The 24730-nt window shown below is 40.4% G+C and overlaps 1 protein-coding gene across 4 annotated transcripts; it reads right to left on the bottom strand.

The window, feature by feature from the left end:
- Positions 1–151: 151 nt before the first annotated feature.
- On the bottom strand, positions 152–23505 carry entpd1 (ectonucleoside triphosphate diphosphohydrolase 1). Of its 4 annotated transcripts, none has more exons than XM_038735547.1 (10): positions 23331–23505; positions 12546–12673; positions 11979–12096; positions 10066–10216; positions 9580–9739; positions 8875–9078; positions 8422–8679; positions 8056–8169; positions 7817–7954; positions 152–751 (listed from the first exon to the last, which is right to left on the bottom strand). In XM_038735547.1, the coding sequence occupies exons 1-10, from the start codon at positions 23344–23346 to the stop codon at positions 545–547; spliced, it is 1494 nt and encodes a 497-aa protein (XP_038591475.1). In that variant the 5' UTR covers positions 23347–23505; the 3' UTR covers positions 152–544. The 4 variants fall into 4 exon arrangements, with proteins under 4 accessions (XP_038591475.1, XP_038591476.1, XP_038591477.1 ...); XM_038735548.1 differs by lacking the exon at positions 23331–23505 and adding an exon at positions 23217–23312; XM_038735549.1 differs by lacking the exon at positions 23331–23505 and adding an exon at positions 14100–14306.
- Positions 23506–24730: the final 1225 nt, after the last annotated feature.

Genomic DNA, 24730 nt, shown 5'->3' with positions numbered 1-24730 from the left:
TTTGCTAGTTTTTGGGTTTTAATAAATAGCATAACTTTGTAATGGTAGTTTTTATAAATTAGCTTTCTGAATTGTGCAAATCATGCAACATTGAACATGTTATAATTGATTCTATTTTTACTTTTTGCACAAATGACAAGTGAACTAAACATTTGATATAAACTTGGGTTATTTTATTTATTCAGTGTCATATTCACATCATAAGACATATACATGCAGACTTTTGTGGGTACACACACTCAAGCACACATTCAAATTCACACATTCAAACTCAAAAATACATACTCACATACTGTCCTTCAATCAAAACAGAAAAACTGACTCCACAGTGAGAGAAAGTATTTGTCCTTCTGAAATGTCCTCGAATCCACTTGAGCTGCAGGACTGTTGTTGTTGTGCAGCAGATGTTGAACTTTGACCTCCCCACAAAGGCTGGAAGGTGTGATGTTTATTATTATTGGTAGAATAGCTTACACCAACACACTAACAAGCCCTCACAGACATTCCCTCCCTCACCGTCACTCATACATATATCTTTGTGTGTTTATACGATCTGTGGCTGTTTCGAGCAGCGGGGCCAGAGAGGCCGCAGGCTGACAATGAAGAGGATGAAGAGCAGTACTGCCATGATGGTGACTATGGAAACGTAACCAGCGTGGGGCAGAGGCGGAGAGTCAGGAGCCTCAGCTGGAATCATGTTGGTCAGATTCAACATGTAGCCCAATGTCCAGCCTGCATCACTGCCTTTTATCTGGACACAAACACAGGAAGAGGGAAAACTCACCATCATTCACTGATGTACTACATGTGAGTACAGTTTGGAGATATTAATACTGTACTTGAATACAGATGGGTGACAAAATTTAAGTAAAAAATAAATAAGTAAGTGTAGATAGAATACAGATGCTTCCATATATACAAGGGATCACTGAATGTTTTGATAAGTACAAAAATAATTTGCTGTGGCCCTCACAGTCACCAGATCTCAATCCAAATAAAAACCTATGGAATAACTTGGACCTTCATGTCAGACAGCGCTCTCTACCATTATTATCAAAACACCAATGAAGTAATATATTTTGGAAGAATGGTGTTCTCTCCTCCCCCCCCCCCCCCCCCCCCCCCCGCGACCCTGTATGCAGGATAAGCGGTTGACGATGGATGGATGGACGGATGGATGGATGGTGTTCCCCCCTTCAGTAGAGATCAATTAAGCTGTTGTGAAGGCTTACAAAGGCACTTTGTTTTTTCCCTTATATTTTCTATTTAAAGTTCTAATTAAAGATGTTTTCTCTAACAGCACTTCAGAAGACATGTCAAACTTATTAAACATAAGAGTTTTCAAATGCAAAATTTACTTCTTTTTCACAGCAATATTTCAAAAATGTATACACAATAACAATATACAAAACAAAAACAGGGACTTAATTGCCCGAAAAAATGTGTGAATTTAGCTATTTATTCCTCTTTTAAAACTTAGTTTTAAAAGTTATTTTATAAACCCATTACTTACTTGGATATTCATTTTTGTAATTATGTATTTATTGATTGTTTTATGTTTTTTTACCCATTTATTGATAGATTAATACAAAAAGTGTACATTTATTATCATTATTTTAAATATTTAATAGTCAGATATTTAAATCATTCTTGGTTTTTTTGTCCAATTAGATATCAATGAATAGAAGGCTGAAACCAGTTCAATCTCAAAAACCTTTTGCAACATAAGGGCTTCCAGGGGCGAGTTCAGCGCTGACAAAACGTTGCAAAACGTTTTTTTCAACAGAAACGGTGGTTCCCTGAACACCCTGTTGTGTACACAAGCGCACTGCATTTTCCTGCCGTTTAAACACCGTTGTGTTTACAAACTTGTTGCTGCTGATTGGGTAATACCTGAGACACGCCCACCAAACGGGAGAACACATGGGCGGGTTCAGTCTCAAAACGTTTTGCACCGGTTTGCAAAGTTTCGGGGTTGAATGACATGTTTCCATGAACCGGATGGAACGTTCCGCAACAGGCTTTGAGGTAGCCTATGGGCGGGTTCAATCTCAAAACGTTTTGCACCGGTTTGCAACGTTTTCACATTGAACGGCATGTTTCCTTGAAACGTTGCGCAACGTTCTGCAACGGGCTTCGAGATATGTTTGCTCCTGTTTGGTGGGCGTGTCTCAGGTGTTACCCAATCAGCTGTGTAAAGTTTGTAAGCACAAAGGTGTTAAAAAGGCAGGAAAATGCCATGCGTTTGCGTACACAACAGGGTGTGTATGTGTGGTAGAAATTTACGTTTTGTTGGGGATGAACTCGGCTCTGATTTCCAGTCGCCATCATGCCTGCCAAACTAGGTAGGCCTGCCCCCTGTGCTGCTTGTCCTTTCATTCCTTGCTGGTGATGTTTTTGGCTCAGCAGGCTGTTTTTCTTCGCAATGCTTAGAAGCTATCTTTAATTTAGCTTGAATTATTTGGATTAATTGCTTTCACATTCTCATTGCTGATGCTGTGTTGCTGTAGGTTATGTTTGCTAACTGTAACTGCTGCTAAATCGTGAATTTGTATTGGTGTGAAACATAATGTAATGTAGCAGATGAGCTCTTGTCTTGTTGTTTGGTTGTAGTTTGGCATATACATTATATGCTTTAATGACCTTTAAGTACTGAAAGTGTTTTCTTTGGTAGTGGGCTGAATTGGTTTTTGATGATGTTTCCCCTGATGGCGTTGGCTTGTCTGAGGGTGCTTATTGGGTCACTACAATTCAGGTCTCTAGCAGAGGGTAATATTGTATATTGGCTGTTTTGCAATTGTAATATTGACCTCATGGATAAATAAAAAATATAAACTTTGATTGTTAAGCCAGCTCTTGCATGGCATGCAAATAGTTGAATGAGAGGCAAATTGCAAAGCGCTTTTGTCTGCTAAGGTACAGTCCATTTAGTCCATACATTGTATACTTACTGTTAGATCTCAGATGAGAAGGGCTTTGCTACTATTCAAGGGAAATTGCAACATGACTGTTTCTTCGCATAGCCTACTACGATGGCGTATTAAGGCCATTGTAGATTGCAAAAATACAGAGCTGCTGGAAGAGGGTAATCTTCTGAAAAAAGACCTTAATCATAAAGCCAGTTGAAAGCATGTGTGACATCTTAGTCATTTATAAATGTCTGCAGTTCTTCCCTAAGATTTTTAAGAAAGTAGCTGATGTGACAGCTGTTATGAAAAAGCAGGGTATGCAGATGTTAATAAACATCTGCATACCCTGCTTTTAAGAGTACAGAGCCTTTAATAACACAAGCTACGTCAGCAAAACCGTATTTTCTTGAAATTTGTGACTTTTTTTCCTTTTATAAATCAGAATCAACTTGAAACGTGGCGCATGTGAGCCAGCTCTTTGTCCGTCCTTTTAAACGGCCATAGTTGCTTAAAAATGGTCAGTGAAACGCCCCTCATTATGTACAGGCTGAATGAAGATGACGATGACAAATTCTGACAGAAAAGCTTAAAAAAGAAATTTAACCTAGTGTAACAATGATGTTCTTTTTGGTGAGGTTGAAGCAAGAAAGATAATGTTGTTTTATGCGTAAAACACACACACACACACACACTCAGTGCTTGTGCACCAGAGGAAAGAGGCCACCAGAGCTCAATCCCCTTGATAACTGATATTCAGGAAGGAGTATCCCTCCTGAGTTGTGACGGTGGTGGAGGGGGTACACATTTGCTATGCAAAACGCATTGGATGGGTAGGTAAAAAATGTGGAGAGACTAAACCAAATGCCTTCAGGTTTAAACATTTATTTAGGCTACACAAACGCTCCGCTCACTTAAAGAGGCTGCCAGTGAGAGAGTTAAAAGAAATATGCCTTTTTTTATGTGACGTAAGCCGTACAGTGAAAGATTTACTTAATAAATAGTGTTGTTACAAGCAACGCATCACATCAACACGCTGGCGCACAGTGCATCAACATGTGCTAATATACAGGGGTCCCTGTATGTAAGCACTCTCTATGAGCCCCTCCCGGCATCCACGGCTATTCGTTCTATGTATCTTTGTGGGCCCTCCTCACATGAGGGCCCTGTATACTCAGTCCCTTTTTCCCTCCAGTCTTACACCTTTGACATTATATTCAGTTCAATTCAATTTTATTTATATAGTGCCAAATCACAACAACAGTTATCGGCGCTTTTCAAAAAAGAGCAGGTCTAGACCGTACTCTGTGATGTTATTTACAGAAGCCCAACTATTCCCACCAAGAGCAGCACTAGGCGACAGAAGCAAGGAAAAACTTCCTTTTAAGAGGCAGAAACCTCGAGCAGAACCATGGCTCAGGGTGGGCGGCCATTTGCCTCGACCGGTTGGGGTGAATGGGGGAGAGAGAGAGAGAGAGAGAGAGAGAGAGAGAGAGAGAGCGGAACAGAGAGAAAAAGAGAGGGATGGAAGGAGAGAGAGGGGAGGGAGGCAGCCTACATAATATACACACAGCGGTACAGACAGTAAAGGTGATGTTGCTATAGACTAAATGAAAAATGGTATAGATATTTATAGTAGTGTTAATGATAATAATCGTAATGTTAATGATTATAATAACAATAGGACTAGTAACAATAGTTGTTGTAGCAGAGGGTGTAGAGCAGGAACACGGGGGCAGCAGGTGACCACTTCTCATATGAAACTATGTACTCGTATTTGCACGAGTGAGGCATCGAAAATGCGATCAATTTAAATGTAATTTGTCCTACTTTTCACATTATTTATGAAAATGAAGTGCACTGCATGCAAGTATTAATTAATACGATTCCCTATTAAACTGTACAATGAATTCGAAGCTTTCGAAACAGATACTCTGTTTGTGTTTATTATCCTAAATCATGGTTCTTTTTGTGTGGCTGCAAATTATCTTACATTTTTAAAGTTTTTTTTATTGCGTATTTCAGGGAAAATCAATGAAACAGGTGTTTGTTTATTCAGAAAGGCTTTTATCTGTTTTACCAGTGTACTCATAATATGGATATAATGTTTTATTACCCTATAATACTCGGAGGTAATATTGCAATTTATTTTACACAATCAAACCGTTTCATCCATCTACCATGTCAGTCACCATTTATCATTTCTCCAGTTTATGTGCATTCACATGCCTCAGTTTGCGTGGAGGCCCGCTCAGTCTCCCTTCAAGATTGTTTTTTAATAGATCACAACCTTGGCATGGGAAATGGCGAACGCACGTTTCCAGGCCTTTTTTGTGCGTACACACCATTTATAAATGACACCCCAGGCCTCTATCTAAATGAATGGGGAGAGAGCCTTAACTGCACTTTCAATAGTCACCGGGACATAATAACTGCAAATCTGATTAAAAAAATGCTAGAAAATATGACTTGGCCCCAAAATAAGGTTTAAAAAGTGTTTTTTTTTACCCACAGGTTACACTTCTACTGCGCATACGTGGTAGCAGTGACCCAAGCGTAGTAGATCCATACGTCAGTGGGACCACACAATTGGCTTAATATGTTTCTCGGCTACAATATCAAAAGCAGACGACTGGCTTTTTAGTGGGAGGAGTGGAATAACCCCCATCTTTGGCGTTACGGGCCTTCCCTATAGTGTTGTTTTGAGGATTCTTTAAGTGGTGTGTCTCCTTTTAAAACATCTCTGCCTGAGGCTAGCCATAAGGCTGTTTATGAGCTTTAGTTCTGCTATATCTAACTGGCACTTAACTGCCATTTACTATAATGGTCTCAGACTGAACCGAGGAAATGCGTATCAGGTGTCTTGGAATTGTTTGACATCTGGTAAAATTGCTGTGAAGTTTTGTAGGCTGAGCAAGTCCTTGATGGATTATCTAGTTTTTTGTTCTCCTTTTTGGGCCATGAGTTGTAACCTCACAGTCATGAGTTAACTGGGTGTCGAGGTGCTGCGCCTTTTTACTCATCCACAGCTCTCTCTGTAGCTCAGACAATCCCTTCTACCTGCGTGTGCTAATCCATTCTTTCACCCACATTCTTTGTCTTTATAATTGCTATCTTTATAATAACAAACAACGGCTGTTTCATGTGCAGGATCACTCATTTCCAGTTTCACGTGTGTTTTCTTGACAACGTGGTTTGGAGACCTGCGTCGGGGGACAAAGCCGCTGTCAGCTCGTTACCGATCAGTCACATAGTGTGAACTTCAAGACTCCCATCAGATGACGGCAAGTTGTGTGAACGGCAAGACCATCGGCCGACGCTAAAAGTAGTCTACTACTACGAGCCTGTAGTATCACTTGTATAGCACTCGGGTGATGTTTATAAAGCAGCTGTCTGGTTGTTGGTCTTATGTTTGCTGTATGACACACTATGAATTTCCGAAAGGACCAATAAATATCTATCACCTATAAACATGCACAGCTGATCCCGTTACCGGGGGAAGGTGCCGAAAAGTGATCGTCCGCTGAAAACTGATTGCAGTCTGCTGGAGCTGTATTGCCCAGTCTCTTCAATCACTTTCTGGCAAGTGAAATAGCCTACTGCATTTTATGGGTTGTATCGGCCATTTAAAGGTATTTTAACAGGTAAAAAAGAGTGGATTGGTTGGTAAGCCTACACAGCAAGTAAAATAATGCAGAGTCGTAAGGATAATTGCAAAATTGTCTTCATTTTATATCTAAGTTGGCAGTAAGTCATGTTAATTAGGCTACAGGCCGTTTTCCAAATATAAACAAAGATATTAGACATAGGCCTACCAAACATCAGTTTTTGGCGGGCGATCACTTTTCGGCACGACACTGGCGCCAAACAAAAGTACTTCTTAAACGATGCATCAATGAATCGTTGAAATAATCTATAGAAGCTCTGAAAAAACTGAGATTGTAGTACTTGGACCCAAAGACCTCCGAGACACATTGTCTGCAGACATAGTTGCCTTGGATGGAATTGCCTCCAGCACCACCGTGAGGAATCTGGGAGTTATTTTTGATCAAGACCTGTCTTTTAACGCACACAAAAGCAAACTAAGGACTGCCTATTTTTACCTCCGCAATATTGCGAAAATTAGAAACCTTCTGCATCGAGATGATGCAGAGAAACGTGTCCACGCATTTGTTACCTCAAGGCTTGACTACTGTAACTCCGTGCTTTGAGGCTGCTCTAAAAAATCTCTGACAAGCACCAGTAGGAGAGATCATATCACCCCTGTTTTAATAACGTTGCAATGGCTCCCGGTATAATTGAGAATTGATTTTAAAATACTTCTTCTTACATACAAAGCCGTTAATGGTCAGGCACCATCCTATATGAAAGAACTCCTTACACCATACTGTCCCACTAGAACACTGCGCTCCCAAAATGCAGGGCTACTTGTAGTGCCTAGGGTCTCTAGATGTAGAATGGGAGTCAGAGCCTTTAGCCATCAGGCACCTCGGCTGTGGAATCAGACCCCTATCAGGGTTCGGGAAGCAACTAACATTTCCATATTTAAAAGTAGGCTTTAACTGTTCTCTTTAGTTAGGGATGTTTTTTCTATATTAGGGTATTTTATGAATTTTTATAAATTTTAATTGTCTATTTCATTTATTGTATTTATTATTAGTTTTATAATTGTGTGTTTTATTGTTGTTGTTTAATGTGTGTTTCTTATGTGTTGTTAGCCTTTTTTTTATCCAATTCTGCAAACTTTATGTCTCTGTTTTCTGTAAAGTGTACTGGGACCACACAGCTGGTTAATTTACACTTTAAATAAATTTGATTTGATTTGACTTCGAATACTAAAATCATCTCATTTAAAGCAGGTGGGGGTATGACTCCTGGGTGTGTGATATAGGAAACTGTGATCTACTGACCTTTTTGATGAATTTTATGTAGGAGTACATCTCTGAGGTAAAGTTGTATCCTTCTGTCAGCAGGGTGAGGATGTATGTGCCAGAGAAACAGTACTCAGCCAGATACGTCAATTTTGCATCCGGATGCTGCTGTTTTATCTGTTCAAGTAGTTCAAATGCAATGATATCATCAATGTACAGCATAGGCAGGCTGGAGGACATAGGACATGTGTGTTTGTGTGTAACAAATATGCCCCTACCTGATTCCAAGGGGTAGCGCAGTAGCGTGTTAGCGTTTCCTTGACTTTTTCCAGAGATATGGATGTATCAGTCAGATTGAGGAAGTTCATCACAAAATAGTAAGCAGAGAAGGCCTGCAGTGAGAGGGAGAGGGCGATAGGAAGAGATGAGGCAAAAGGAAATTAGTTAGAAAAACATTTCCTGGTAAGCAAGTTATTAAATACTTAGTTCTCATTATGTGTGGCCTTATGTCTCACATACACTACAACTGATAAGTCTGTATGTTGTGTAACTCCCGTGTATTGTTGAACCCTGAAAACAACACAGTGTCTCATGGGCCATTTTTATTTGCTAATAAATAAACACTGACAGCTGTGTTACATTACCCCAAATGGCCCCTTCAAAAGAGGCTGGAAGACCCCATTGAAAGAACATTGGCTGTATTTGCAGTGAGTGAAGTCGAAGACACTTTTGACGACTTCCTGGCATTGTTGGAATTTTCCATTCCCTGTGTGATTGAAGGTTGCAGGAGCGTTCTGGGGTTTCCTGTCTGACACACAGGGGCTATCATAGAGAACTGAGTAGTTCTTTGTTGCAGTGTAGCCAGGGTGGAAACAAGGATCTAATATTGTTTCTGGACCTGACTGGGAGAGAGAGCAAGATGGAGAGGTGTAAGAGAGACAGAGACAGGAAGCTAATTAAATTCAAAGTCAGCATCATTGGACATTTCAGCACTTCATGTCTGTCTCAAAGATTATTAAGTCTCAAATTGCCTCAGACTAGATTGGATTCAAACAGTCCATTAATGTTAACAGTAAAAAAAAAAAACAGTAGTTTACCCAAGTCTGATGTGCAAGCGTCATACGCAGTGCTTGGTCTTTCCCATAACACAGGAAGCTGTGAGTGTACAGGTTATAGTCGTTTCCGTAGAGTCGAAAGTTCACAGAGTTGTTAGGTGACTCTGAACCGTCATAATTATTTGATACAAAGCTAATCTGAGTGGAGGCCCCGCCAAGGTCGAGGGCACCTGTGGTTTCCAAGCCCTGCAGCAGAGAGAGGAGGCGCTAAAGTCAGTGTACAGCTTGAGCACACTGACAAACTTCATTGCTGTTGAATTGCAAAATAAATTACATGTTATATGAACTTGTTAGGGTTATATGCATTGCGCCCCCGTACCTTCTTGAGATATATATTTGTAATCAAACATAATCTAGCTGTAAAGGGACTATTGTGTCTGTCATTCCTGTTATTAGCCTGCGGAGTTACAGATTATGGGCTCTAGACTAGGCTATGCATTGAGGGTATAATGAGTCAATACATTCAGTGGAGATGTAGGCTACTTGCCCTCTAACATGCAAAGGAATCACAGAGGGGTTTGCGTTTTTGGTTATGCAAAAGTACTCAATCTAGTTTCTCAATAAGTACCGCTGTAATGTAACAAGTTACTCTTTAATGGCAGTAATCTTGTAATGTAACGCACAGTAAGCACATCTAAAAGTGGACAAACTTGCATGGACATGTATGCATGACAGACACATGCAGACCTGTTTGAGGCGGTCATCCAAGTAGTTGACTGTGACCCAGCCGAAGGCGCCCTCCTCTTGGCCACTAAGTAGTCTCGCTCCCTGAAAGGAGAAGGGGCACCTCTTCAGGGCTTCCTCCACAGCTTGGAACACCTTGCCCGACGCTTCGCTGTTCTCCATACTGCATGCACACACAACATAAATTCATCAGAGTGATTCACATCCATTATTCAAATCAATACAGCAGTCCGTAAATAATAAATATACTGTGTCGTATATAATGGATTTGACAGTAACGTATTTGCTGCACTGGCAGAAAAGTTCATGTGGAGATAAATCACAAAACGGCAGACGGAGAAGGCTACACATAGCAGCACTTCAGCTGCCAGTGCAAACACAATTACAGAGTTAAGGCAGTCACACCAGTATCAGCATGAAAAGGCACGCTTTGTTACTTTTTTTGTGAATCTATGTTTTTATGTTTGATTATGGGGTTGTGTTCCGTACTTCAGCAGTCTCATTCCTGCAGTAGCCCCCAGATAAAGAGGGGTCTCTTGGTGTCTTTTTCTAGGGACCCACTGCTCGGCCTCATGCATGCATGCTGTCAGAGACTCCCCTGCCTTCTCAGGAGTGGATGCATAGCTGGAGATACCTGGACCTGCAAGTTGAGCAAAATGTCAAGAGGAGGTTGAGTTAATTCAGCCTAAATTTAGTGACCATAAAGAGCCTTGCGGTCAGAGATGCCTGCTCGGAAATTGAAGGTCATATGTACAAATTCATAAACTGTTAAGGAAATTTGCAATATAGAAGAAGGCTTGGTGAAGTGTGCCTGATGTACCTTCCATTAAATATTCAACTTGCTATATTTGAGTTTCCCAGTGGGCAAAATGACATCCAGGGTTATCCCTGATTAGATATCCTGCATGAACGTGCACATCCTCTCTACTTGAGAGTAGGTCCAGGTGCCAAACAGGGCGAGTTAAGAAAATAATGGTGTCAAAAGTTGAATTAGAAACATTTTGGAAAGGTTGGATTGCATTAAGGCCCACACAAGGAGGAACGTAAGAAAGGTATTGTATATGGAGCTTGATCAGTTGCTCCCTGGGATCAGCTCAGATTCACATCTACTATGCACTTGGATTGTTAATAAAATTCACATTGGATTTTAATCTTGAGGAATACAGTGTTTCATTAAGTGTAATTTAACAGTATGTGTGAGGACAGTCACCCTCCCCCAGGGCTTATTTTGTTTTATCCGGCATGTCCTTTGTCACTATCCAAATCTGCGAAGTCCATATATAGGCCTACCAGTAAGTGCACTGTGGAGTTTTTTGTTTTCTCAAAAATGTCTTCAACTTTAATCTCAGAAATGTTTTGTGTTTTCTCTGAATATTATCCCCCTCCCCCGGCTCATATATTTTATCTAACGGCCCTACGACGCCATCAAAGATAAAACATTGCAGTTTTATGCAGTGCTTCTTAGAGAACCATGTTGATCCTTTTGTCTCTGATAATCTGCTGTGTTTTACTTTAATTTTGATAACTCATGTAAATTACATGAACAGGAAGGCCAGCACACACACCAGCTGATACTGCTATGATAAAAAGCAGTAGTTAAATCAACTTACAGAAGAGAAGCTAATGGCAGGAGTCAGTTTGACAGACTTCTCTCTGTCTATCTATGTTTATTTAAAAGTGCTTTAATAATCCAGCAAGAACAATTGCATAAGAGACAGACACATTTGTATTTTCATACATTCTCTTGCAGAGGGTTGGATGAGCAGGTGGCTGCTTTTCTTTGTTTTATATCATTGTAATTAATCAGTTTTGGATTGGTTGGTCAGACTTAACATAGACATTTGAAGATCAAGGTTTTAGGAAATTGTGATGGGCATTTTTCACCTTTTGCATTTTAAAGACCAAGGAATCAGTTAGTAAATCCAGAAAATTTGAACTGTTCATAAAAAATGGTTTCCTGATTAAAGGGATAGTTCAGGATTTTTGAAGTGGGGCTGTATGAGAAACAGAGAGTTGTACCAGCACAGATGCTCAATTTAGAATATTATTTTCAGCTCTTTACTTCGTCATCAGACAGACCCTTTCCTTTGGAAATACATTTTCTCAACCGTAGAACTTCAAAATCTTTGCTGGGACTTTTTGATGATGTGGCTGGTGTTGATACTCCAGAGTGTTACTGATGTAGGCCCTGAAGAATTTAAAGGAGTCTGTCAGGGTTATGGGTGATATTCATGCCTTCAGGCCTTGATGTTTGTCCTCCTATTATAAAGTATATTTTATTAGATAAGATAAAGTTCATTGTTGTTCATTGTTCAATTTGCATATTTATCAGTTAGTGGTTGTACATGTGAATGTGAGGGTTAAGTGTGTGTATGTGATGCATTGTGCAGTAGACTGCATACCTTTGACTTTGCACGAATGTATCTGTTCAACTCTTCCTGTGTTGTTATCCTTCTCTGCTGGCCACTCATAGATATAGAGAGCTGTGTGGGAGGAACCGGCATCCAGCACAATCCCATACTGGAGTAGAGACAGAAGGAGGAATTCCTGTTCAGTGCTCAGTGAGATTAACTCTGGATGAGTTCCATCTAGATATACCTTTTAAACATTCGTTGTGATGAGTGCATAGCCCTCAGACAAACTTCCCTGAACAAACGGCAGTATATTTATCTGTGCAAAAATCTTGTGCTGAAAATTATTTGTAAAACCGCACCCCAGGTGCTGTAATGAATAATTCCTGTAAAACTCAATCTGGGGTTTTTTGACAAAAAGGAGTGGTGATTTTAATATTCTTATCATCCACTGGCCTTATTTGGTAGTGGATTTCTACAACCAGCTGTACAGGTTGACATCATATTTACAAGAGAGCATATTTGGCTTGTGGACATTGGACAGATATCCTACTGTATTGCAGTGGGCTCACACACAGGGAACAGGCTACAACATTTTAGTATTTTCCTCTGCCATACCTTGTACTTTTGGGGGAGGGGCCTGTTCTGCAAAACTGCTACCGTCACCAAGGCAACAATCGCTATGACGCCAATCACAGTGATGATGATGGTCACAGGCATGTGCCAGGGGTTCTTCTCTTTCATCTCTGGGAGCGGGGGCAGGACAGCCAGACAGACAGGAAAGAGAAGCGAGAGGGTTGCCGGGGTAGAAAGGGGAAGATGTGGACACATTGGAAAGAGGAAGGGAGTGTGTTAGTGTCTTGCTTCCAGATGTGAGTGATCTCACAGTATGTGTGTTTGTATGTACGAGAGAGAGTCTCCTCCGGGGTTGTTGGAGAGTATTTAATTGTGTTGTTTTGTAACCAAGGACTACAGATGGATTACTGATTTGGTGTGTCTGAACTCACGCCAGGCTGGTAATTGATTCAAGGCGGCTATTATTTAAGCCAGTGGTTCTCAAAGTGGGGTCTGGGGATCCCCAGCAAAAAGGGGCATACTTTTTTTTTTTTTTTTTTGTTATAATTACATCCATAAGTAGCACAGTGAAAGAATGTCTGACTATTTTGGTCATGGTTTTCATATACTTTCTGTAATAAAACATGTAAAAGCAAAAATCCTATCAGATGGGGGACCCTGGGACAAAATCTTATCAAATGGGGGTCCTTGTGGTAATTAGTAAATTAGTTTAGGGGTCCCCGATGTGAAAAAGTTTGAGAACCACTGATTTAAGCCACAGCATGTTTGAAAGGGTATTCCACCGAAGTACTTAGCTAATGCTGAAAGATCAACAAGATTGCTCCTTTGGAAGATGATTAAAAGAAAACACTTCAGACAGTCATTAATGTGGCTGAAGTGCTTTTACAAAACATTGGCTTCAATCAGAAAGATAACTTGTCTATTACAGTAATGTTATTATGAATAAAGCTATAGCAATGAGTCAGTGTTAGCTGACAGTCATTAATTACAAGTATTATTTTAATCTTGGGAAAAAATAAATATAGGGTCGCTGTGTCTGCTGTTGCTTTGTTTGGTTCCCATTCCTTCCTAAGTACTCATTGATTTTCCGCTGTTTTCTAATGGGATTTGATGCATGCGGGCACACAGATGCTATTGTAGATAATATGCATTTACTATAGTTTATACAGGGACAATAATAGAGTATACAGTGCCTGCTCTGTATTCACAAGGTGATAGCACAGAGTGATGAACAAGATTCCAGCCTGAATTTTTAAGTACACGCACTTGCAGGCACACATCAGACACACATAAGGTTGTTTGATTATTAGCAGGGTAAGTAAACTGACCGGCACTATCTAGGCTGCACATGACAGCTGGCATACACACATAAACATTGTAGAAACTGACCCGACTGTAAAGTACAGTTCATATTTCATGAGGACATAGAAAGACACACAGCTGCTTTTGTGCGACTCTTCATCAGCAGGACCTGCAGCAGTGATAATAGTAAACTAGACCTTTGTCTACTGTGGGAAAACACACAAAGACTGAAACTTACTGCACATCAAAGCATTGAGCCAATGGTGAACAGAGAGAGCGGAAGAGAGTACTTACCTCTGTTGTCTACTTCAATGAACTTACCAATGACGAGGGGGGAGGGGGAGAGACAGAGAGAGAGAGTGAGAGAGAGAGAGAGGGGAGAGAAAAAGGAAGTGGATAGGAGAGGAAAATATGGGGAGGACAGGAAGAGGAGAAATGGACAGGGGGAGGTAGCAGGGTGATAAGATGAAGAGAGGTTTTTCCGTCGTGGCCAGACAGAGGATTAGAATAGAGCTGTGTGTGTGTGTGTTTTTTTCCCCTGGTGGAGCTGCTCTGAAGCACTGAGTTTGGCATTTCCTCCCCAAGCCGGGGCAGCATAGCCGGTCACTATGGAGACACAGCTAAAGTGTGTTTGTGCGTGTGTTAGTGAGCATGTGAACCCCTTAAAAGGGACTCTCTCTTGCTCCACCCCCCAACCCCCCTCTGTGAACTAATGAGTTACTCACCATAGCATATATCTCTCTCTCTCTCTCTCTCTCTCTCTCTCTCTCTCTCTCTCTCTCTCTCTCTCTCTCTCTCTCTCTCTCTCTCTCTCTCTCTCTCTCTCTCGTTCTCTAGTTCTCTCTCTGTATTCTGTGGGATGTGTAGAAGTGAGGGGAAGTGGGGACTCCCTTGTTTAGTTGATTTTTATTACTGGCAGGCTGTGATGTCATCTCCGTGACAGATTGGAATCCCCTGCTTTTCTCTAAGGCTGTGTGTGCGTCTGTATGAATGGGGGTTGCTGTTTGGGTCTGTGTATGTGTGTGTGTTTGCAGACCCAAAACACCGACTTGCATGCAAATGTGTTGACCCATTCTGTTAATTCCTTTTCTTGCCACAAAAATGCAGATACATGAACACACATATTTAAACATGCACAAGAGTCAACATTATATAGATATCACTTATCACTCCCTAACCTTCCTCCCTGGTGAGGGCTGTGTGACTCAAAGCCTCCCACACTGAGGAAACAAAACACACACACACACACACAGCCATCACAAAGTATCCTGTAATTGTTTGACTAGGGCAGTTTGAAGCAAACAGCCAAAGTTCATGCCTATTTTTATTCTTTTAAAGCATGACCTCCAGAGCTGTCTAAACTCGATAAAGTCTTATACTAGTTTACACTAATTTATTTATTTACTGTGAATTCTGTAAATGAGCATAGTTTTTGTCACCCAGCTAAAATCTGTGATGTCACCATTAGGTTTCTGAATGTCCTTTATGGATTTTGGTTTACAGCTTGTCTTCAACTTTGTTACCACTTGATGGACAACAGTTACGTGAAAAGGGCAAAAGTTGTCACACTTGCAATAAAGATAATCTAGGTGTTTTAGTTACTGTGTAGGTGGGATGCAGTGTGTTATCTGAAATGATGAAGCTTCTACACTTCTACACAACAAACTTCCTGCAGGAAAAACTGTCAACATACTTTGCACATGTTTTGAAAGGTTTCAGACCAATTTAAATGCTCAAGTTTGGAGTAAAACTAAAAAAGTTCCATTCACTGAATGAAAACTGTGAAATGTGGTTAAAAGGTTTGATGTAGCCATAGACTGTATATAAGAGGATGTATGCATATGGCAGCATGAAAGCTTCTTCCTCGTCTATCTCCGCCGACAGAGATTAGCAGGCAGGCGAGAACGCGAACATGTGAGTGTCGCGTAGTGCCCAGAGAACCTGATATGGAGAGGGCAGAGAACAGTAGCGGCAGCTTGTGAGAAGTGCCGGTATGCGAGAAAAAGTCCCGGTATGCCAAAGACTAAAATGTAATACTGCGTACCGATGAGTACCGGTCCACTTCAAGCACTGCACACAGGTGATCCAGTTTGAAGACCCTGCTGGCTCTCTAGCTGTAATGTCCAAAGAGATACCAGTTGTCCTTTCATACATACAGCACACAACAGGATTTTGTTGTCAGCCTAGTGGAAATACTCTGGTTAAAGCGAGGGGTGTAGAGTCATCTCTCCCTTTAGCACTCGTTTCGTAGGGCAGCGTAAGGCGCAGTAAGGCGCAGTAAAACCAACACAGACAGCTGGTTTATAAATCTGTGGATGGGAGGAGAGGTGACTGCTGGAATTCAAAGGCACCAGATTTTTTTTGTTGTTGCATGTTCCAATAACGAGCTCGGACTGTTACTTACTGTAACACGGAAGTTAAGCGACTGAAGTGGCGGAAAACAGACTCGGAGTCGTGGCAAAGTAAACGGCGACAGTCCGGTACAGTCCCCTCCAAAAGTATTGGAACGGTAAGGCAATTTCCTCTGTTCTTTTGTTTTTTACTGAAGACATTTGTTAAGATCATTTAAGATCAAAAGATGAGTATGAGACAAGAGTTCAGAATTTCAACTTTTATTTCCTGGTATTCACATCTAGATGTGTTAAACAACTCAGGTCATACCATCCTTTGTTTGAACCCACCCATTTTTCAACTGAGCAAAAGCCAGTGCACCTGTAACACAGACCTTGGATCCCCCTTTGGCTCCCCTCTAAACAAAAAGTCTACAATAATCATAGTAATATATCTTCCTTGCGACCATATGACACTGATGCAAAAGGCGGAACAAATGTGTCTCAACTAGTTGGATCCTTTAGGACGTTACACAGCCACTGTCCGGTGTCGTGCAAAGGTAGTTATCCCCTGGTACAAAGTGTTCCCCCTGCCGCGGGGAAATAACGTTGATCACTGAGTCATCCATGTTACTGTTTGGAAGCTAGATCCAGACAGGCTGTCACCTTTTTCAAGTAAGCTGCTCTTACAAATATCTACGCCATCAATACTGTAAAATCAAAATCACTGTTTTAACGCAATTCTCGCCTCAACGGTAATCTACTTGACTCGAAACGTACATTAAACTGAATGCAGCATTGTAGACAATATTTTGTCCTTGTTATCCATGTTTTCATTGCATGGATAGTTTTTGTATATTGGTAGAAATTGTTCTCAGTCCCCCTTCTTAAAGGGTAAATTATTATCACAACAATTTAATAGTGCATTGCATTTAAACAGCACAATTTCATACACAAAAAGCAATAACAGTTAGCCTACTGGTCCTGCCAGGCTGGACATGCAGTCTGTCAAAATATGTATTCCCATCCATAATGCACAGATGATGGCCTTCTATCAAGTATTAAATTTTGTGTATACTTCACATCATGACTACTAACAGGGGTGAATATTGAGAAGTTTATTTTTCCTAGCAAAAGTTATAGTGGGACACAAAATACAAACTGGGATCCAGAGAGTGGCTTGTACACTAGAGCTTATACTGTTCATTAAGCCTTACAAAGAAGTGTTGCATCAAAGAATTTATTGTAACTTGAGGTAAAGTTCACAGGAATGTTGTTTTGTTGAATAATGTAATTTAATAAAACTATAACTAAGGTACTGAAAAGATCCTGTTGAACATTACCTTTGTCTCTTTTGTCCCGGATTGAATGTGTCCCTCTGACAAAACAACTGGCCCCAGCCCGGCCCCCTCAATAAAATTGGTCTAGAACTGCCACTGGATATTGCAGAGGTGGAAAAAGGCTGACCAGGTGATGGTTTTTATTTGGGTTTTGAAGGACAGGGTGTTATCCAGAGTGACACCAACGCTTTTTACTTTTGAAGACAGAGTGACTGGGAGACCATAAATAGTTAAAATGAGGTTTTGCTGTTTGGAGAGGGTGGATTTAGAGCCGATAAGAATGACCTCAGTCTTGTTGCTGTTGAGTTTGAGGAGGCTCCTGATGTCTTGGAAGGGATTTGATGAGGGAGGGAGGCAGTGGGTTTGGTGGAGAGGTCGAGCTGGGTGTCCTCAGAAAAGCAGTGAAAGTTGATAGTGTGGTAATAAAGATATTAACAAAATATAGGACACAAACAGCTTCTATATTGAGGTAGCAACATTGGTGTCGGCTATCAAAGGCTCATGCAGTGAAGATCTTAATGGAGGTCAAAGCCACCAAGCCCGACTGCATTACTGTCTGAGCTACATCATACAAGGCAAGCATCTTTCTTCAGCGTGATTATGGGATTCATCAAACATTTCCTCGAATGCGTGCAGCCACAATGAAGCAAGAATCAAACCACATGTGATTTCCACATGTTGTTTTACAATGTCTTCGCATGCCTTGATTTATACTGTCGTTAGTTGTTTGACTGGCTCATCTAAAATGTATGTGAACATCTGTGGTATGTCGGCTAGTGAAGTAAACAACCAGCCTTGTCATTTAAGAGTGACTCCATTAATGACAGCTGGCTTCAATTACAACTCCTGCTTTATTGTAGTACAAATCAAAGTCTGTGAGGGAAGTTGCTGTGAAGTTGCCCTAGACTGAACCTCACCCTTCCTTCCAGTTAAATTGACAAGTGTTTAGAAAGAGAGCTCATAAACGAAGTTCTTCTTTAATTTGCTTTCAGAGCAAAGTCGGGAAAGACTGTTAACATTATGTGTAATCATTTACTCATGACGATGCTGTTGGCTGCCAACTAAACAGATACAGACACAGTCACAAATACATGTTGAGGCAGAAAATAGGGCTTACCTGAGTAGCAAATTAAGTGTATGAGATCATAGAGGAACTCTCTTGAAACATCAACACAGACGGAAACACAGGCTTTTAGGCCACACAAACACACAGGTTTGTATGTTTGTACTTGTGAGGAAATGTATGCATTCCCTAATGATCACAACTAAATGCTGTACTACAACCACTATCCCAAACCTAGTCTAATTTTAACCCTGAAATGAAGTCTTAGCCAGCAAGCAGCCATGTAAATAAGCGAGGACCTACCAAATTGCTGTAACTATCCCAATCTGTCTTTAGCACACCCATTTAAGCCTAGACAAGTACACACACAAACACACACAATGTCTTATTCAAAGGCACACAGATTTGCAGAAAAGGAGAGCATGGGGAAATACAAGTGGAAAACATAACATCTGCTATCACTCGGTGAATCTCTCTGGGACATTTTTAAAGGTAAAATGCAAATATTTAAATAAAGCACATGTAGTACATGGTTGAATTAACTTTAACTTGTCAGGAGGCAGGAAGGTAAAAAAGGCAGTGTGGAGGGAGACTTGACATTTAAAATTAACTTCTGTTGCCTGCAGTATAAATGAGGTATTTAGAACTTTTTCACATCAGGGCCTCCTAAACTAACACAAATTACCCCACGGACCCCCATTTGATAAGACTTTTGCTTTTAGATGTTTTATTACAGAAAGTGTAAAACCCATGACCAAAATAGTCAGACAGTCCGTCACGGTGCTACTTATGGATGTAATTATGACGAAAATAAAGTATTCGTCTTTTTGCTGGGGACCCCCTGGAACCCCCTGAAGGACCCATGGGGGTCCTTGGACCCCACTTTGAGAACCACTGGTTTAGAGGAGTAGCATTTAGATCATTCATCTATAAACATTGTTTAACAACAGTGACCTATAAAATAACATCTATAGCACAGCCATTTTTATTACCAAACACACGCTCTCCTTACCTCAAGATGACCGTAGGCTACATTCATTCACTAATCCCTACACTTCGATTCAATTCAAACTGATCATGTTTCCTAAGCCTAACCCCAAAAGCAATCTTAATGTCCCGATTCCAAACTAGCCAAAGACATAACACCAGACAAAGTGACCTTATTTTGCAAAAACAGGGTGGAATGAAAGTGTTTTTTTACAACTTTAAAAGTATAGTTATAAGTAGCCATACAAACACAGACCCACACATACATAAAGGCCTAGATACACACCTTATAGCTTGGCCTAACATGCCATCCTCACACGAAGAAGCATACAACATTGGAGTTTATGTTAACAATGGGATGAAGTCCAGGTCTGTGTTTCATATTTTATGACATGACTGCGTCTCCACCCCTGTTGATCTAAAACGTATGGTATCACAAATCTCCAGTGATAAAGAGCTACAAAAGCAAAAGAGAAGAAGAGAAAGAGGAAGGAGGGGAGGGTGTTTGAATCAGCAGATACTAAGAGTGATGAGTCAAGTGACACAGTAGGGCTATGACTGTGGTTTCATAATGACGGTAAGACGAGACAACACGTCCCTGTAAGGCTGGTCTGAAATTTGTTATGCTGCGCTGGTGGTTAGGCTCTAACAAGTCACAAGTCATGAACATTACAGAGGTAATACATGTGTACAACTCGCCTGACGTCAGTGCTGAAACTAGTGTTTAAATCCTTTTGTGTAAAAGTGGCAATACCACAGTGGAAAGAATACTCAATTACAAAGGTAAAGTCTTGCATTACATTTTTAGTGAATACATATAAATGAGTACCAGCTGTAAAATGTGACCCAAAGTTAAAGTACTCATTGTTCCAGATCTGGCTTTACATGCTTTAAGCACAGTTTAAAAAGGAAAGGAGGGGCATGTTTAGGCTCACATGTACTAAGGCTGAGTCCTTACTGCAGCGGCCCGGGCTCAAATCAGACCTGTGGTCCTTTGCTGTGTGTCTCCCCCCATCTCTCTCTCCCTGGTTTTGTACTTCTATCCACTATTCTTTCTAATAAAAGTGGCCGAAAAAATATTTTTCTAAAACAAACACAAAGGAAAGGAAAGATGAAAGGACAGAAGCAAGAATGGAGAGATAGAATATATATGGAAAGGTAGGACGACAAAATTGGAGATGGAATATTAGAAATGCAAACTAATTAGAAACTACAGCCATCAATTATAGTGGAAGAACAATTAATGAAGAAGTGCAATGAAACTTCAAAAATCTTAAAACAGAAATAGTACCTCAAAATTGTACTCAATAATGTCTACTGAGTTGCCTATATGCTCAAACCTGGAGGCATGATCTATTGCACAATACCTCCCAAAAAAAATGAAGACATAATCTTTTGAATAAAAAGCACTTTACAATGATGGATACGAAGTGCAGACTGTATATGATGCATTGAATATTTGTTGATAATTATGTACTTCAAAGTAAATGGATTTTCTTCTCAGCTTAACACATATGCATATAAACCCACGTAAATCATTTTCTCGCCTATCCTAATGAGTAAACACATCCAACATTCCCACCCACAATCACACACATTGTGCTTCTGAACCCAGTGTCCTTTAGTTCGTATACTTTATAAATACTCTTATTCAGGCTATTGTGAAACGGCGTCGTCTGCCGCATCCTGTAACGAGGGAACCTCTGGGATCGTCATATGGTGAAAAAAGAGAGGAAGCATCTCTGTCACCCACAGGGAAGTGGTCTGTTCTTACTGGTGTTCAGTCTGACCTTGCCTACAGGACACACTGACATTAACCCTTGGCTGGACTTGTCTCCCCTGACATTAAGCAGAGAAAAAAAAGCCATTGCAAAATCATTCTAAACCTTCGCCTTCCCTAGCATCCCTGGTTGGAGTGAAATCATAGCCACAAATCGATTATTATTCCAACAATAGTGACTTGGTATTCATTTTGATCTACATAGAGAGCCAGTTACTTTATCATGACACTGTAGATATAAAAAGTCCATGCACAAATGTGGCTTTTTGTCCAAACATTGTTGAAAGCTAAATGGCCAAAAATAAACCCTGTTATGATATTGTGAGATGTAAGGGTCCCCTAGTGGCATCTAGCCATGCAGATAGCTTTGGTTTAATTTGTCCAGGTTTTGAAATGTCTACTTCATTTCAATACGCGGAGGCAACGATGAACGGTTTGTGGTGCTTCCAGCATTTAAATTTACTTTACAAAAATCCATAGTAAAGGTGGGAGCCTAATACTTAATTAGGATTAGATTTATAGAGACTGTATAGATTTTTGAGACTTTCCAAACATTCTTGAATTCACTGATAACTAAGCAGTGTAAAACAACCCATATGGGTGATATTTGGATCCGCTGACATTAAAGTGTATGACAAGTGTAGTCTACAAAGTGTATAAAGTGTAGTGACAAAGTGTGTGATTAAAAAAAAGCATAGTTTTACTTTAATTTCTCCAGGTTTCTCTGAGACTTCTGCTTCCACAGCAAGTGGAGGTGAATTAAATTTGTGGCGCTCACAGCATTGAAAAACCCTTTAAAAAAAATTCCATCATAAAAGCTATACACCATGTCTGAGCATTGTTTCTGAACATAAAAACAGAATTTTCATTTTAATTACTTTTTGTAATTTGGGTGATCAGGCCCTTCCAATCTAGATGGTGAGCAATGAGCCTCATCTTGGTAGTTTAGATAAGCTATCAGCCACTTAACATAAGCAAATGGGACTCGTGTATACATTTTTGGGATTGTTTAAACATTCTTGTATTCACTTTATACCTAAATAGCATAAAACAACCCTGTTCTTAGATACAAACAATATTGGGCTGAGTTGATATTAAAGGGTCTAGTCACCCCAAATTACAAACAAACAAAATGCAGTTTAGGTTTATTTTCTCCAGGTTCCTCTGAGATTTGTGTTTTCACACCCATTAGTGGAGGTAAATGGAATTTCATATGTGGAGCTCACAGCATTATTCCAGAGTAAAAGGGATATCCACAGTATCTGGGAGTTGTTTCTGGAAATACACAATATAGTTTAAAGGACCACAAATGGAATTCCATATATAAAACATACATCTTAAAACCTCAGCACATAAAATGAAAACTATCTGCATACAATTTATTTATTTATTTTTGTAATTTGGGTGACCTGATCGTTTAAGGTACACAAGGTTCTTTTGGATTCATACTGAGAATGAATTATGATTGCTGAAACAATAATTAGCTAATTGCTCTTTTGACCCATTCAAACGTCAGTACAAATATTGGATCATACATCAGACATATTAATAATCAATCTCAATCAAACTATCAAATGCTTGCAAATATTCAGATAACATTGCGTAGTTACTCTGAGTCACATGCACTTTGCCTGATAAAACGCTATAAACCTCTCATTATAAGATTGCCCCTGTGCAAATGTGTCACTGTGTTCATCCTCAGCGACACAATCACACGGACCCTAAACCCTGCCACTGAGTCCCACATACAAGACACACACACGTGGGCACACACACAGAGGCACCTGCTTATGCCGCTCATATGCACACTCAACACATGTTGAGGAAAAGTCGCATACCTGCCCCACACTGCTACACAGCTGCTACATTCAGGGAAGCAAGTCAGACAGTTGGAAGAGAACACACACTCACCTGATACATTTACTGTACGTACTTCTGGTACATCCTACTGCTGGATACACTGCGTGATCAGGTTTCCTACTGTGTGTATTTGTGTTTGTGTGTCAGTCATAGCAGTACACCTACCTCTTTGTGCAGACATGGGTTCCTTCTCAGCAGCAACACAATGCTCTTTCTATTCTTTGCCCCTCTCTCTCTCCTCTCTGTCTCCCCCCCTCTCTCTCTCGGTGTCTCTGGCCCTCTCTCTTCCACTCTCTCTCTCTCACTGGTAACACAGCTCTCTGCTCAGTCTAACGTTTCTCAGCGCCTCCTTTCACATACACTGGCTTTATTAGGAGAAGCAGAGCTTCCCTCCTCCCTCCTGCTCAGCCCACTCCCCTCCTTCCCAGGCGCCTTTAGCTTTTCCTTCTGTTTACCACTTTCTCTTCCTCTCTGACTCTCTCCACACCTTTATCATTCTCTTTGTAGTTCTCACTCTTTCACTCAGTCTTCTTGACTTTTCCTACTTTCTGCATCTCCCACTTATAATCTGTCTCTTTGCCTTTACTCTCCCGCTCTCTTCCACTGGTGTCTTATAATATTCCTTCTGCCTCTTTTTCTCTTTGTCATTGTCTCCATCTTGTAAAAGTGGGTCAAACATGAAAGCAATGTTAGATCTGGATTGGAGCTGAAGCTGGAGGGATATTAGAGAAAAGGCAGCTGGTGAACTCAGTCTCCTGCTTAAATCCTTGATACCCGGCACTCTCGTTTTAATAGATATAATCTTAACTTCTTTGGGAAAATGTTCTCTTAATGGATCTACAGAAGTCTTTAACCTCAAGTACAAAGACTATAAAAATAACTCAAAGAGGCATTAGAGTATCAGGAAGCTTTCAGTTCAGAGTGACCAAGAAACCTTGAGTCCAGGGCCATGGCATTGACAATGCTACCTGTGTGTGTGTGTGTGTGTGTGTTTTGCATACTTTTACCACGGCTGGAAAACAAAACCCTGTCTGTTTTGGGTTTTTTTGCCACTACCGCAGGGGGAGACCAATTCTAATTCACATATCAGGCTACACTTGAGCCACAACAATAAACCACCACTTTTTAGCACTGATACTTATATGACAAAACTGCCACTGTGAGCAGACAACAGTTAGTTTCTTTCAATTGCTAACAAGTATTAGTCAAAATTGAAGCCACTTTTTCAAAACTCTTCATACAGTCTACATTACCAACATGCATCTTGGCCAAACAGTTCATCTCACCTCCAAAACCCACTCAAAACATTTCTAGTCTCAAATTCACAAGTCTCAAAATAAGCTTGTTCGACCAAACACAGGCAACAATTCTCACTCAGAAAGCATACATTGTCACTCAGTGCATGGACATAAAAAACACTTATAACAGCCAGCATTATACATAAATGATGAACTTTCAGCGTTGAAGTTTGAATGATTTTCACATAAATCAGTATTTCATTATAAAATAAGAATAACATATTTTCCGTTTATTGACTGTACTAAAGTATTAGAAATGCAGACATT

This window comes from Micropterus salmoides, unplaced genomic scaffold (genome assembly GCF_014851395.1).
Source record: "Micropterus salmoides isolate LMB-PRFRI ecotype aquatic unplaced genomic scaffold, ASM1485139v1 Ms_hic_scaffold_21, whole genome shotgun sequence".
Classification (NCBI taxonomy): domain Eukaryota; kingdom Metazoa; phylum Chordata; class Actinopteri; order Centrarchiformes; family Centrarchidae; genus Micropterus; species Micropterus salmoides.
The sequence above is the reverse complement of the archived record's forward strand: the minus strand, read 5'-3'. Positions and strand labels throughout refer to the sequence as shown.